The sequence below is a fragment of the Gobio gobio genome (assembly GCF_949357685.1).
Source record: "Gobio gobio genome assembly, chromosome: 6".
Classification (NCBI taxonomy): Eukaryota; Metazoa; Chordata; class Actinopteri; order Cypriniformes; family Gobionidae; genus Gobio; species Gobio gobio.
The window spans coordinates 59,891,217-59,904,122 of NC_137102.1; the positions used below are offsets into that span (position 1 = coordinate 59,891,217).

Genomic DNA, 12,906 nt, shown 5'->3' on the forward strand with positions numbered 1-12,906 from the left:
ACACACTAAACACACAACGCTTGCATCAGAAATCAACTCAAACTCAGGACACGCCTCTCGCCTCCCGTCCTCTTCATTGGCAGCATAATCTCAGGTTAAAAAGAGCAACATTTGTTCCGGTTTTCCTCACTTCCTGTCTCTGCGCCGCTACCGCGCGCTATAGCCCAGCTGCTGGAACTTGCGCAGGAGGATCTGCGAGAGGTCGAAGGTCATGAAGCTGATGCCCACGGCGATGGGACCTTTGACCCAGTTCATGCTCAGGCCCTTGTAGAGTCCGCGGACCACGCCCTCCTCCGCCACGATCTCGCGCATGGTGCCGGAGATGGTGCCGTATGTGTGCCCGGTGACGCCCGCCGTCTGCATGCGTCTGCGCACCACGTCCAGCGGGTAAGAGGCGGACTGACCAATCAGACCCGCACACGCCCCAAACGCCAGACGCTCATACGAGTACGGCTGAGAGCGGCCCGTCTTCTCTGAAACAGCCAGCAAATAATAAACATGCAGTTATTAAAAGTAGTTCACCCAAAAATGAACATTCTGTCATTAATTCCTCACCCTCATGTGGTTGGACACCCGTCAGACCTCCGTTCATCTTCAGAACACAAATGAAGATATTTTAGTGTAAATCTGATGCTCTGAAAGGCCTCCATTGGCTCAATGCACGGTTCACTCTCAAGACCCTTAAAAGACACTAAAGACGTCGTTACAAAGTCCATCTCACTACAGCGGCTCTACAATAACTTTATGAAGTGACGAGAATAGTTTTTGTGCGCAAAAAAAACCTTAATAACGACTTATATAGTGATGACGATTTCAAAACAATGCATCATGAAGCTTCGAAGCGTTATGAATCAGTGAGTCGATTCATGATTCGGATCGTGTGTCAAACCGCTGAAATTACGTGACTTTGGCGATTCAAACCGCTGAATCGACTCACTGATTCATAACGCTTCGAAGCTTCATGATGCCGTGTTTTGAAATCCGTCATCACTATATAAGTCGTTATTTAGGGTTTTTTTGCGCACAAAAACTATTCTCGTCACTCCATAAAGTTATTGTAGAGCCACTGTAGTGAGATGGACTTTGTAACGACGTCTTTAGTGTCTTTTAAGGGTCTTGAGAGTGAACCGTGCCATTGAGCCAATGGAGGCCTTTCAGAGCATCAGATTTACACTAAAATATCTTCATTTGTGTCTGAAGATGAACCGAGGTCTGACGGGTGTCAAACCACATGAGGGTGAGGAATTAAAGGGTTAGTTCACCCAAAAATGTAAATTCTGTCATTAATTCCTCACCCTCATGTCGTTGGACACCCGTCAGACCTCCGTTCATCTTCAGACACAAATGAAGATATTTTAGTGTAAATCTGATGCTCTGAAAGGCCTCCATTGGCTCAATGCACTTTACACTCTCAAGACCCTTAAAAGACACTAAAGACGTCGTTACAAAGTCCATCTCACTACAGTGGCTCTACAATAACTTTATGGAGTAACGAGAATAGTTTTTGTGCGCAAAAAAACCCTAAATAACGACTTATATAGTGATGACGGATTTCAAAACACGGCCTCATGAAGCTTCGAAGCGTTATGAATCAGTGAGTCGAATCATGATTCGGATCGCGTGTCAAACCGCTGAAATTACGTGACTTTGGCGATTCAAACCGCTGAATCGACTCACTGATTCATAACGCTTCGAAGCTTCATGATGCCGTGTTTTGAAATCCGTCATCACTATATTAGTCGTTATTTAGGGTTTTTTTGCGCACAAAAACTATTCTCGTCACTTCATAAAGTAGAAACACTGTAGTGAGATGGACTTTGTAACAACGTCTTTAGTGCCTTTTAAAGCTACACTATGTAACTTTTCCGTCCACTAGAGGTCGCCTGTTCAAAACAAAGGCGTAGTTTGATGACGCCACGTTTGAGCTCAGAATCTTGGGACATGTGGTCTTCACCTCACAGCCGGTGGAAAACAGTCAGGATAGGACTCGGGCAGAAATCATGTTCATGGATGCGATTATTAACATTACTGTAGTGAAGCAGAGCAGGAGCGAGTGTTGTGGAGCTGAGCAAGGCCGCAGGAGCGATTGAAGAGTGGGGCTGTTATTATGGCATAGTCGCCGGCAGGACTTTTATTATGTCACGGTTGCCGGCGGCACTTCCTCTTCTCCAGTGCTGAGTATGAGGTAACCCAACTCTGTTTATCGTATTAGATATATCTGAGTGTGTTGAAAAGGAAGTTATGACGTTGGCTCGGCGGCTGCTATGACACTTGTTCACAATGCAGTGAGAGTAAAGTGTTTCACTGAATAAAACCGGAGACCGAGGGTGACGCAATCGACAGGCGACTCCCTCACACGCATAGCTCACACGTCCCGGTTCCTCGGTTAAAATAGCAATTTCTCACGATTTACAAATAGTTGGAAACATTTGGGATATTCTAAGTACTCAACTGAACAAAATATATAACACTGGCCTAGTGGTTTCTGGATATTTTACTGCAAAAATCCTACATAGTTCACTTTTAAGGGTCTTGAGAGTGTAAAGTGCATTGAGCCAATGGAGGCCTTTCAGAGCATCAGATTTACACTAAAATATCTTCATTTGTGTCTGAAGATGAACGGAGATCTGACGGGTGTCGAACGACATGAGGGTAAGTAATTAATGACAGAATTTTCATTTTTGGGTGAACTAACCCTTTAAGAATAAACCTCTGGGTTCACACTAGGGCTGAACGATATGGACAAAATTTCATATCTTGATTTTCATGCCAGATATCTCGATATCGATACAATACGATATGACTACGTGTTCGGTGAAAACCAGAATCTGAATTAAAATGTGTTTGATTTAAGCCTACATTTCAAAAATTTGTGTCAGAAAATGTATTGTTTTTAAGCCTTTGGCACGTACGATCACACAGGTGTGATCAGTCTAGGCTGGTCCCTGAGCGGATGATCAAGTGCATCACATGATCAAATGTTGAATTTAGCCAGAGACAGGCGCGCTCAGAGCTGTCATATATTACAACTTTTCAGTGTTTTCAACCACATACTGTTTATTTTAGGTTTCAAACACATAAGTACTAAAAAAACAATACATTTAGAGTTTGTAAAACACACACTGATGTCTATGGAAGAGGTAATAATAATCCTTTCCATTATAATTCGACACGTTTTATTCATATCAGATACACATTGTGTAAGTAACTTCAATGTTTACTCTATTCTATTCCCAGTTCACCAGCCACTTACTTTTAAGTATTTCGGGAGAAGTGGATGAATTCACGTGTTGTAAACATATGTTATAAATGTCACTGCGGGTTTAACCCCTTACACTGCGGGTTTAACCCCTTACACTGCGGATTTAACCCCTTACACTGCGGGTTTAACCCCTTACACTGCGGGTTTAACCCCTTACACTGCGGATTTAACCCCTTACACTGCGGGTTTAACCCCTGTTTAACCCCTTACACTGCGGGTTTAACCCCTTACACTGCGGGTTTAACCCCTTACACTGCGGGTTTAACCCCTTACACTGCGGGTTTAACCCCTTACACTGCGGGTTTAACCCCTTACACTGCGGGTTTAACCCCTTACACTGAGGGTTAAACCCCTTACACTGCGGGTTTAACCCCTGTTTAACCCCTTACACTGCGGGTTTAACCCCTTACACTGCGGGTTTAACCCCTTACACTGCGGGTTTAACCCCTTACACTGAGGGTTAAACCCCTTACACTGCGGGTTTAACCCCTTACACTGCGGGTTTAACCCCTGTTTAACCCCTTACACTGCGGGTTTAACCCCTTACACTGAGGGTTAAACCCCTTACACTGCGGGTTTAACCCCTTACACTGCGGGTTTAACCCCTTACACTGCGGGTTTAACCCCTTACACTGAGGGTTAAACCCCTTACACTGCGGGTTTAACCCCTTACACTGCGGGTTTAACCCCTGTTTAACCCCTTACACTGCGGGTTTAACCCCTTAAACTGCGGGTTTAACCCCTTACACTGCGGGTTTAACCCCTTACACTGAGGGTTAAACCCCTTACACTGCGGGTTTAACCCCTTACACTGCGGGTTTAACCCCTTAAACTGCGGGTTTAACCCCTTACACTGCGGGTTTAACCCCTTACACTGCGGGTTTAACCCCTTAAACTGCGGGTTTAACCCCTTACACTGTGGGTTTAACCCCTTACACTGTGGGTTTAACCCCTTACACTACGGGTTTAACCCCTTTACACTGCGGGTTTAACCCCTTACACTGCGGGTTTAACCCCTGTTTAACCCCTTACACTGCGGGTTTAACCCCTTACACTGCGGGTTTAACCCCTTACACTGCGGGTTTAACCCCTGTTTAACCCCTTACACTGCGGGTTTAACCCCTTACACTGCGGGTTTAACCCCTTACACTGCGGGGGTTTAACCCCTTACACTGCGGGTTTAACCCCTGTTTAACCCCTTACACTGCGGGTTTAACCCCTTAAACTGCGGGTTTAACCCCTTACACTGCGGGTTTAACCCCTGAAACTACGGGTATAACCCGCGGGTTTAACTCCTTAAACTTTGGGTTTAACCCTTTAAACTTCGGATTTAAGGGGTTAATAACTAATGTTAACAAATGAAACATTATTGTAAAGTGTCACCTAAAATCAGTCAATTATTTGAAGCTAAAAATGCCGGGAATGGAAAGGAGTGTAACTTTTAAAGCTAGCAGTCGGCTTCTACCTGCGTGAACCTTCTTCAGCGTCTCGTATGTGTAGAAGCTGATCCCTGCGTACGGCACGACGCCCAGGATGGTGGGAGTGAAGCCCCTGTAGATCGTCTTCAGCCCTTCCTCACGGGAGATACGGATGAACACATGCAAGATGTTGCTGTACCTGAGAACCAATGACATCATCACACAATCACATGACACTCATTTCTTTAGATCAGTTAGCAAACTTCCCAAGGGCGCCTCAAGATGACGAAACAAGCTAAAACATCCAAAAATTGAAGAATTCACCCCCTCAACAACCGTTTGTTGTCTTTAATGAACCAGAATTCCCAGAGTCTTGAAAAACCTTGATATCATCGCTGATGATTCAATGACCCATAGAGAGCCATTTACTTCATTCCTGAATGAATCAGCTGTGAGCGAATCAATCGTGTGAACCAATGATTCAAAGGCCCATTCATAAAGAGAAATGACGTTTCTGAATGAATCAGCTGTATGAACGAATCAATCGGGTGAACCAATGATTCAATGGCCTGTCGGTAAAGAGAGCCATTTACTTCATTCCTGAATGAATCAGCTGTGACCGAATCAATCGTGTGAACCAATGATTCAAAGGCCCATTCATAAAGAGGAATGACGTTTCTGAATGAATCAGCTGTGTGAACGAATCAATCGGGTGAACCAATGATTCAATGGCCTGTCGGTAAAGAGAGCCATTTACTTCATTCCTGAATGAATCAGCTGTGAGCGAATCAATCGGGTGAACCAATGATTCAAAGGCCCATTCATAAAGAGGAATGACGTTTCTGAATGAATCAGCTGTATGAACGAATCAATCGGGTGAACCAATGATTCAATGGCCTGTCGGTAAAGAGAGCCATTTACTTCATTCCTGAATGAATCAGCTGTGACCGAATCAATCGTGTGAACCAATGATTCAAAGGCCCATTCATAAAGAGGAATGACGTTTCTGAATGAATCAGCTGTGTGAACGAATCAATCGGGTGAACCAATGATTCAATGGCCTGTCGGTAAAGAGAGCCATTTACTTCATTCCTGAATGAATCAGCTGTGAGCGAATCAATCGGGTGAACCAATGATTCAAAGGCCCATTCATAAAGAGGAATGACGTTTCTGAATGAATCAGCTGTATGAACGAATCAATCGGGTGAACCAATGATTCAATGGCCTGTCGGTAAAGAGAGCCATTTACTTCATTCCTGAATGAATCAGCTGTGACCGAATCAATCGTGTGAACCAATGATTCAAAGGCCCATTCATAAAGAGAAATGACGTTTCTGAATGAATCAGCTGTATGAACGAATCAATCGTGTGAACCAATGATTCAATGGTCCATTCATAAAGAGGAATGAAGTTTCTGACTGAATCAGCTGTATAAAGGAATCAATCGGGTGAACCAATGATTCAAAGGCCCATTCATAAAGAGAGTCATTATCTTCACTTCTGAATGAATCAGCTGTATGAACAAATCAATCGGGTGAACTAATGATTCAATGGCCCATTCATAAAAAGGAATGAAGTTTCTGAATGAATCAGCTGTATGAACAAATCAATGGGGTGAACCAATGATTCAAATGCCCGTTCATAAAAAGAGCCATTTACTTCTTTCCTGAATCAAGTAGCTGTTTGAACGAATCAATCAGGTGTACCTATGATTCAATGGCCCATTCATAAAGAGGAATGAAGTTTCTGAATGAATCTGCTGTATGAACAAATCAATCAGGTGAACCAATGATTCAATGGCCCATTCATAAAGAGGAATGAAGTTTCTGAATGAATCAGCTGTATGAACGAATCAATGAGGTGAACCAATGATTCAATGGCCCATTCATAAAGAGAAACAAAGTTTCTGAATGAATCAATCAGGTGAACCAATGATTCAAATGCCCGTTCATAAAGAGAGCCATTTACTTAATTCCTGAATGAATCAGCTGTTTGAACGAATCAATCGGGTGAAAGGACATGGCATATTCATTTTTATCTCTTTATCCCCTAGTCAGATGGATGAAATGTCTTACATTTCTTTGGGTGTGACGGCCATGCGAGCGCGGACCATGTCCAGTGGGTATGTAAGCATGGCAGCCGTGGTTCCCGCCATTGAACCAGCCAGCAGCCGTGGCACAGGCGGCAGAGCTCTGGAAAACAGCAAATCACCATTAACGGATTTCAAAACACGGCCTCATGAAGCTTCGAAGCGTTATGAATCAGTGAGTCGAATCAGCAGTTTGAATCGCCAAATTTCAGCAGTTTGACAAGCGATCCGAATCATCATTTGACTCACTGATTCATAACGCTTCGAAGCTTCATGATGCCGTGTTTTGAAATCGTCATCACTATATAAGTCGTTTTTTAGGGTTTTTTTGCGCACAAAAACTATTCTCGTCACTTCATAAAGTTATTGTAGAGCCACTGTAGTGAGATGGACTTTGTAACGACGTCTTTAGTGTCTTTTAAGGGTCTTGAGAGTGAACCGTGCATTGAGCCAATGGAGGCCTTTCAGAGCATCAGATTTACACTAAAATATCTTCATTTGTGTCTGAAGATGAACGGAGGTCTGACGGGTGTCCAACCACATGAGGGTAAGTAATTAATGACAGAATTTTCTTTTTTTGGGTGAACTAACCCTTTAAGGATTTAAGCATTATATAACCGGCTGTCACTTGAACTGACATTTTGACATCATTTTGTTATTGACATTAAAAATACACGAAAGAGCTCAATTCACTTGTTTGTTTGTTTTTTAAAAACCTCTATATAGTTTTTATAACTTTGTATTTCTGTTTTAGTCAGTAGGTCATGTTAGGTTAAGCTAAAGCCTCAAATAAGTTTGTTTATTTATTTTTTTTAATTTAATTTCAAGTAATGAAGATTTTTTAAATGGTTTTAGTGAACCCTGATACTTTATTGAATATGTGTCAAATACTGGTCTTTCCTCCTGAATATGAATTAAATGGGAATTAAATTAAAAACAGTTTATTGTGTAAGCAAAAACGAATATATAATGCGTGACTTTTAATTACAAACAAGCTGGAAATACACATGGACTCTTATTTTGAAATGTCTGCGCCTCTGTTGCAGGAGCTCATTCAAGTTCAGGAGATAAAATATGCGTTGTAACAACCGTCTAAAACCTATTACTATATAAGCATCGTAAAGTAAACATTGTCATTATTTATCAGCATTAGTTCATAAACAATTGTCTGGCATAAATGTGTGTTATTGATTGATTGAGCCGCTCTGGAGCTGGATTGGGTGTGTGTGAGCCGTGTGTTTTCCAGAGGTTAGATCAGCATCTGTGACACAGGACATCAGTTCTGACCCCATCTCTTCCCTAATCCACCCTCACTAACATTTTCGTCTCGTTTTTATTTGTTGACGAAAATGACAGTTGATTGTCATCATAGTTTTTGTAATCCAACACTAGTTTTTATTTAGTTATCGTCTCGTTTTCGTCAGTGAAAAAAGGTTGTTGACGAAAATTATTCGTCAACGAAATGAACACTGATGTACAGCATGTCCCGCTCTCAGTATAAACAGTGTACACATTTCTCATTTGTAAGCGTCTTTGGATGGATGGAGTGTCTTTGGCAAGCGACTCACTTGCCCTGGAAGCCGTAATACTGTCCCAGAATCCTCTTGTACTGCTCGTGTGAGCAGAACTGTATGGCGGCGTATGGGATGACGCGCACCATAGTGGCCGAGTTCCCCCTCCACAGACTGAAGAAGCCGTCCTTCAGATATGTGCGGTAAATTAACCTGTACGCCTCCTGGAACACACAACATTTATGCATTTATGTATTTGGCAGATGCTTTGAAGTTGAAGTTCATGTGCAAAACACGGACAGAGAAGAGTATTCACATTGAAAAGATACTCACCTTAGCGGAGAATCTGTTCGACGACACTATAATGCGGAGATAAAGAGAAATATGTAGAGTTATTCCGCTAAAAAACTCAATAAAAGCAACTTTTCAGCAATAAATAGACGAGAGATAAATCATGTACTCCTGTGAAATATTTATTGCGCAAAACTGTACAGTCAAAAGACGTCATGAAACGTCTGAATATCGTCGGCTCACGTGTGTGTGTGTGTGTGTGTCGTTTCTCTTCACTAACGTCACTTTTCATCATTGGTGAAGTGTCAGTGTCTTTCAATCAGTGTGTGTTACAGATATCAGCTTTAAAATCTGGATTTACAGTCAATTTTAGTATAAAAATAAAAGCGTAATAATAAACAACCTTTTAGAGTTTAAATTTATGTTTTGTTTTTATGGAACACATTCAATATGACTATTAGGGCTACACGATTTGGGGAAAATATCTAATTGCGATTATTCTGGTTAAAATTGCGATTATGATTTAAAATGCGATTATTATTATTTTTACAAATGAAAACTGTGCATATAACATTTTGTGTTTATGTATTAATATGGCTTATAATAATTGATTAATATGATTATTATTATTGCGAAATAAAAATAAGAAATATTACTATTACAACAACTTTAATTAACTAAAAATTTAAAATAGCATTTAAGAATAAATATAATATTTATATTTTACAGAAAACTTATTTTACAAAATAAATTATGGTTTACCTGTTAATATGCAGACAGCCTATGACTAAAAATCAATAGAAAGGTCTAAGGATTTATTGTAAAAAAATATATATATATATTATTATAAAAATCTCTGCTCTTTATCTGTGATATCAATTTCTTAAAGAGCACCTATCATGGAATTTTGAAATGTACCTTTCATGTAGTGTGTAACATAGATCTAAGTGAACAAAAACATCCTGCATAGTTTTGAAATATGACAGTACACCATATATATAGTTAATTTCTTTCAAAAGTAAGAGTCGACTCTGAGTAATTTTTAAGAATCGTTAGAAGACCAAAAGCAAACTTCTTTCATCTGCCCAAGGATGAGCATTTGAAGACTAAGTGGCTTGAAGACAAACCATACATCGTCGCGATTGTGTGTTTATTAGTTGTCAAATGTATGTTTCGCGATCTCAGGAAGCTTTTATTATGGACTTCTATTATGGCACATGGTTCTTCTTCGTCTGTCTGTACATGGACTACATGTGCTCAGAGCGCCCTCCGGCTGCCAGGATGAGCTGAAAACAACACATAAGAGACTCAATCGCTCATGATTAGGCTACATCTGCGCATTTTGAGGAAGTATTGAATAAAAAATACTCCTCTGTTTAGAAATTTGACACAGACATATGAGAATCTATCAATATTTCTCCTCATCTGCACACTTTTGAACTAAAAGCCCTGAGGGATGTTGATTTGTCGCGAGTCTTCGTGAGGAGAATAGAGGATTTTTTTTATGAATGAGATCAGCTGAGGCTCATATTACAATCAAACGGTACAGACGCGTTTTTCATATTCATAACTCCTGACACATATTAACAAATTACTGTCACTATAAGACTTTGATGGGCGTTCCGTTTCCAAAAATATCTGCACAGACTTTACCAATCACAACTGACTGGGTCATCGGACCAATCAGCGCAGATTAGCGTCACGTAAAGGCGGGGTTTTGAAAAGTGAATCACTAAAGGAATCATTTGAGAATCACTGTCAAAACAGGTAAAAATAAATGCATATTATAAGAAAACTAAAGTCTTTTTTGTCATTGCATGCATGCAAAACTGTTGTTGGGGACTTCTAAAACAATATTTGGAACATTTTAAATGCCATGATAGGTGCTCTTTAAAGTCTATGTCTTTAATATGAAATATGAGCCTCTTATGCATCCACTGTGGGGATTAAAACTCCTGTACATTGAAGAAAAACATATGGATTGTCAAATACATTTATTTAGAAGTATTATTTTTCTTATTTTCTACCCAAAAGTTTAATTCGAGCAGAAACTCCACATTTGTGTCAGAAATAATTATTTGTTTTCAGGAAATCCCTAAAGTGAAGCTCTCGCTGTAGCTGAATAAAGAGAAGATAGAAACACTTAGACTGATTAAACATGAAGTTTATTGAGAAGAATATTGAGTTCTTCAAGCCTTCTCTGGTATTTTCATAATAATAAAGTGTTCAGTGCTGATGGACGTTCTGTGATAAGAAGACACATCAGCTCGACTGACGATATGAAGTGAGTTAAAACCTGTTATTAAACATATTTTGTTGGACATGTTAATGAACGCTTTGCATTACTAGTTTGTGAAGATGTTTGACACATGTTGCTTTTTTAAACGCACATTATAATAAGCGACTCAAACTCGCAGTGCTTTCAGACGGAGCAGCGTTTACTGATCACAGATCAGCTCTTCACTGACACGCTCGGCATTTATTTATTTCATTAAAATCACAGCCTTTGCACTTTCATAATCGCACATAAGCCAAATCACGATTGCGGTTCAATTTCGATTAATCGTGCAGCCCTATTGACTATGCAATAACAATAATAAACATAATTATTATTATTATTATTTTATGATTGTTGTTGTTTAATATAGATGTTGTTTATTAAAACAAAGCAATAAAGAAATATACTACAATTGCACTGTAAAATATATTATTTAATAAAATAATTTGATAGTAAAGTGACTAATATTCATGACCGTCTTAATTTCTTTGTTTGCAAATAGGGCTTTTATTTTGGCTTCTCATCCAAGATGTTCATGTCTTTCTTTCTTCAGTCAAAAATAAATGATTTTTTCAAAGTTTCAGAGGAAGAGCTTCAGAGGCTCTGATCCCAGACGAGGAATAGAGTCAGATCTAGACAAACCATTGGACATTTTCAACAAAAATAAACATTTATATACTTTTTAGCCTACATTGCTCATCTTGGGCTGCTCTGTGACGCGTAATCCCGTCGGATAGGTCATGCTAGATGTAGGCCGAAGTGCCGCCCCAAGAGAACGTGTGAGGACTAATACAAACGCCCTTTACCAAAAACACTCCATCTCCAACTTCATAATCGTCCGACATCATTGTGTTAGCTTTTTTTGCTAAAGGGTGTGTGTATTAGTCTTCACACGAGCGCTTTGTAAACACGGGGCGGTACTTCTGCCTACGTCATGTGACCTTTACGCAATCCGTGTCGCAGAGATGAGCGGTTTAGGTTATAAAGTATATCAATGTTTATTTTTCTGAAAATGTGTCCTATGGTTTGTCTAGATCAGACTCTATTCCTCGTCTGGGATCAGAGCCTCTGAAGCCCTTCCTCTGAAACTGCATTGATTTGGACCTTCAGCCGTTGGTTCCCAAATCTCATTATAAATTTGGGAGGATGATCATCCACTAATGCTGTGGCCTAAATCAGACCCTATCCCATGAGGCCACGGGAGGAGAGTTATGGAGGCCAGTGAAGCGACTGACGCTGGTAGGTGTCCATATTCATACTATGTATAGAACATACTTTTTAAAGTAAATTCAAATTCAAACGTAGTACCTACTGTACAGTAGTGAGTGATTTCAGACGCATCATAAGTGTTTAATCACAGATGTAAGGTTAGTGAGAGTTCTTGCCTTGGAAGATGATCTTGGTTCGGTCCAGCGGAGCGACGGCGGTTTTAGCCACAGCTCCTGCAAACGCTCCTGAGAGAAGAGAGTTCAAGACCGTCCGACCCTGTTTAAACCCTACACACACACACACAAAGAGAGGGAGAGAGAGAGAGACACACACACACACACACACACACACACACACACACACACACACACAGACACACAGAGAGAGGGAGAGAGAGAGAGACACACACACACACACAAAGAGAGAGGGAGAGAGAGAGAGAGAGAGACACACACACACACACACACACACAAAGAGAGAGGGAGAGAGAGAGAGACACACACACACACACACACAAAGAGAGAGGGAGAGAGAGAGAGACACACACACACACACACACAAAGAGAGAGGGAGAGAGAGAGAGACACACACACACACACAAAGAGAGAGAGAGAGAGAGAGAGAGAGAGAGAGAAGAGAGAGAGAGATGAGAGAGAGAGAGAGAGAGAGAGAGAGAGAGAGAGAGAGAGAGAGAGGAGAGAGAGAGAGAGAGAGAGAGGAGAGAGAGAGAGAGAGAGAGAGAGAGAGAGAGAGAGAGAGACACACACACACAAACACATAGAGACACACACACACACACAAAGAGAAAGACAGACACACACACAAAGTCACACACACAAAGAGAAAGA

At 40.7% G+C, this 12,906-nt stretch overlaps 1 protein-coding gene across 1 annotated transcript in view; it reads right to left on the minus strand.

Moving 5' to 3' along the window:
- Positions 1 to 9: 9 nt before the first annotated feature.
- The window catches only part of slc25a42 (solute carrier family 25 member 42), a 27,996-nt gene continuing 15,099 nt past the window's right edge, over positions 10 to 12,906 (minus strand). Inside the window, 7 exon segments of the mRNA XM_079819712.1 lie at positions 10 to 473; positions 4,728 to 4,879; positions 6,756 to 6,872; positions 8,338 to 8,504; positions 8,614 to 8,639; positions 12,235 to 12,342; position 12,345. Of these exon segments, the coding sequence (XP_079675838.1) occupies positions 148 to 473; positions 4,728 to 4,879; positions 6,756 to 6,872; positions 8,338 to 8,504; positions 8,614 to 8,639; positions 12,235 to 12,342; position 12,345 (897 nt within the window). The 3' untranslated portion in view covers positions 10 to 147.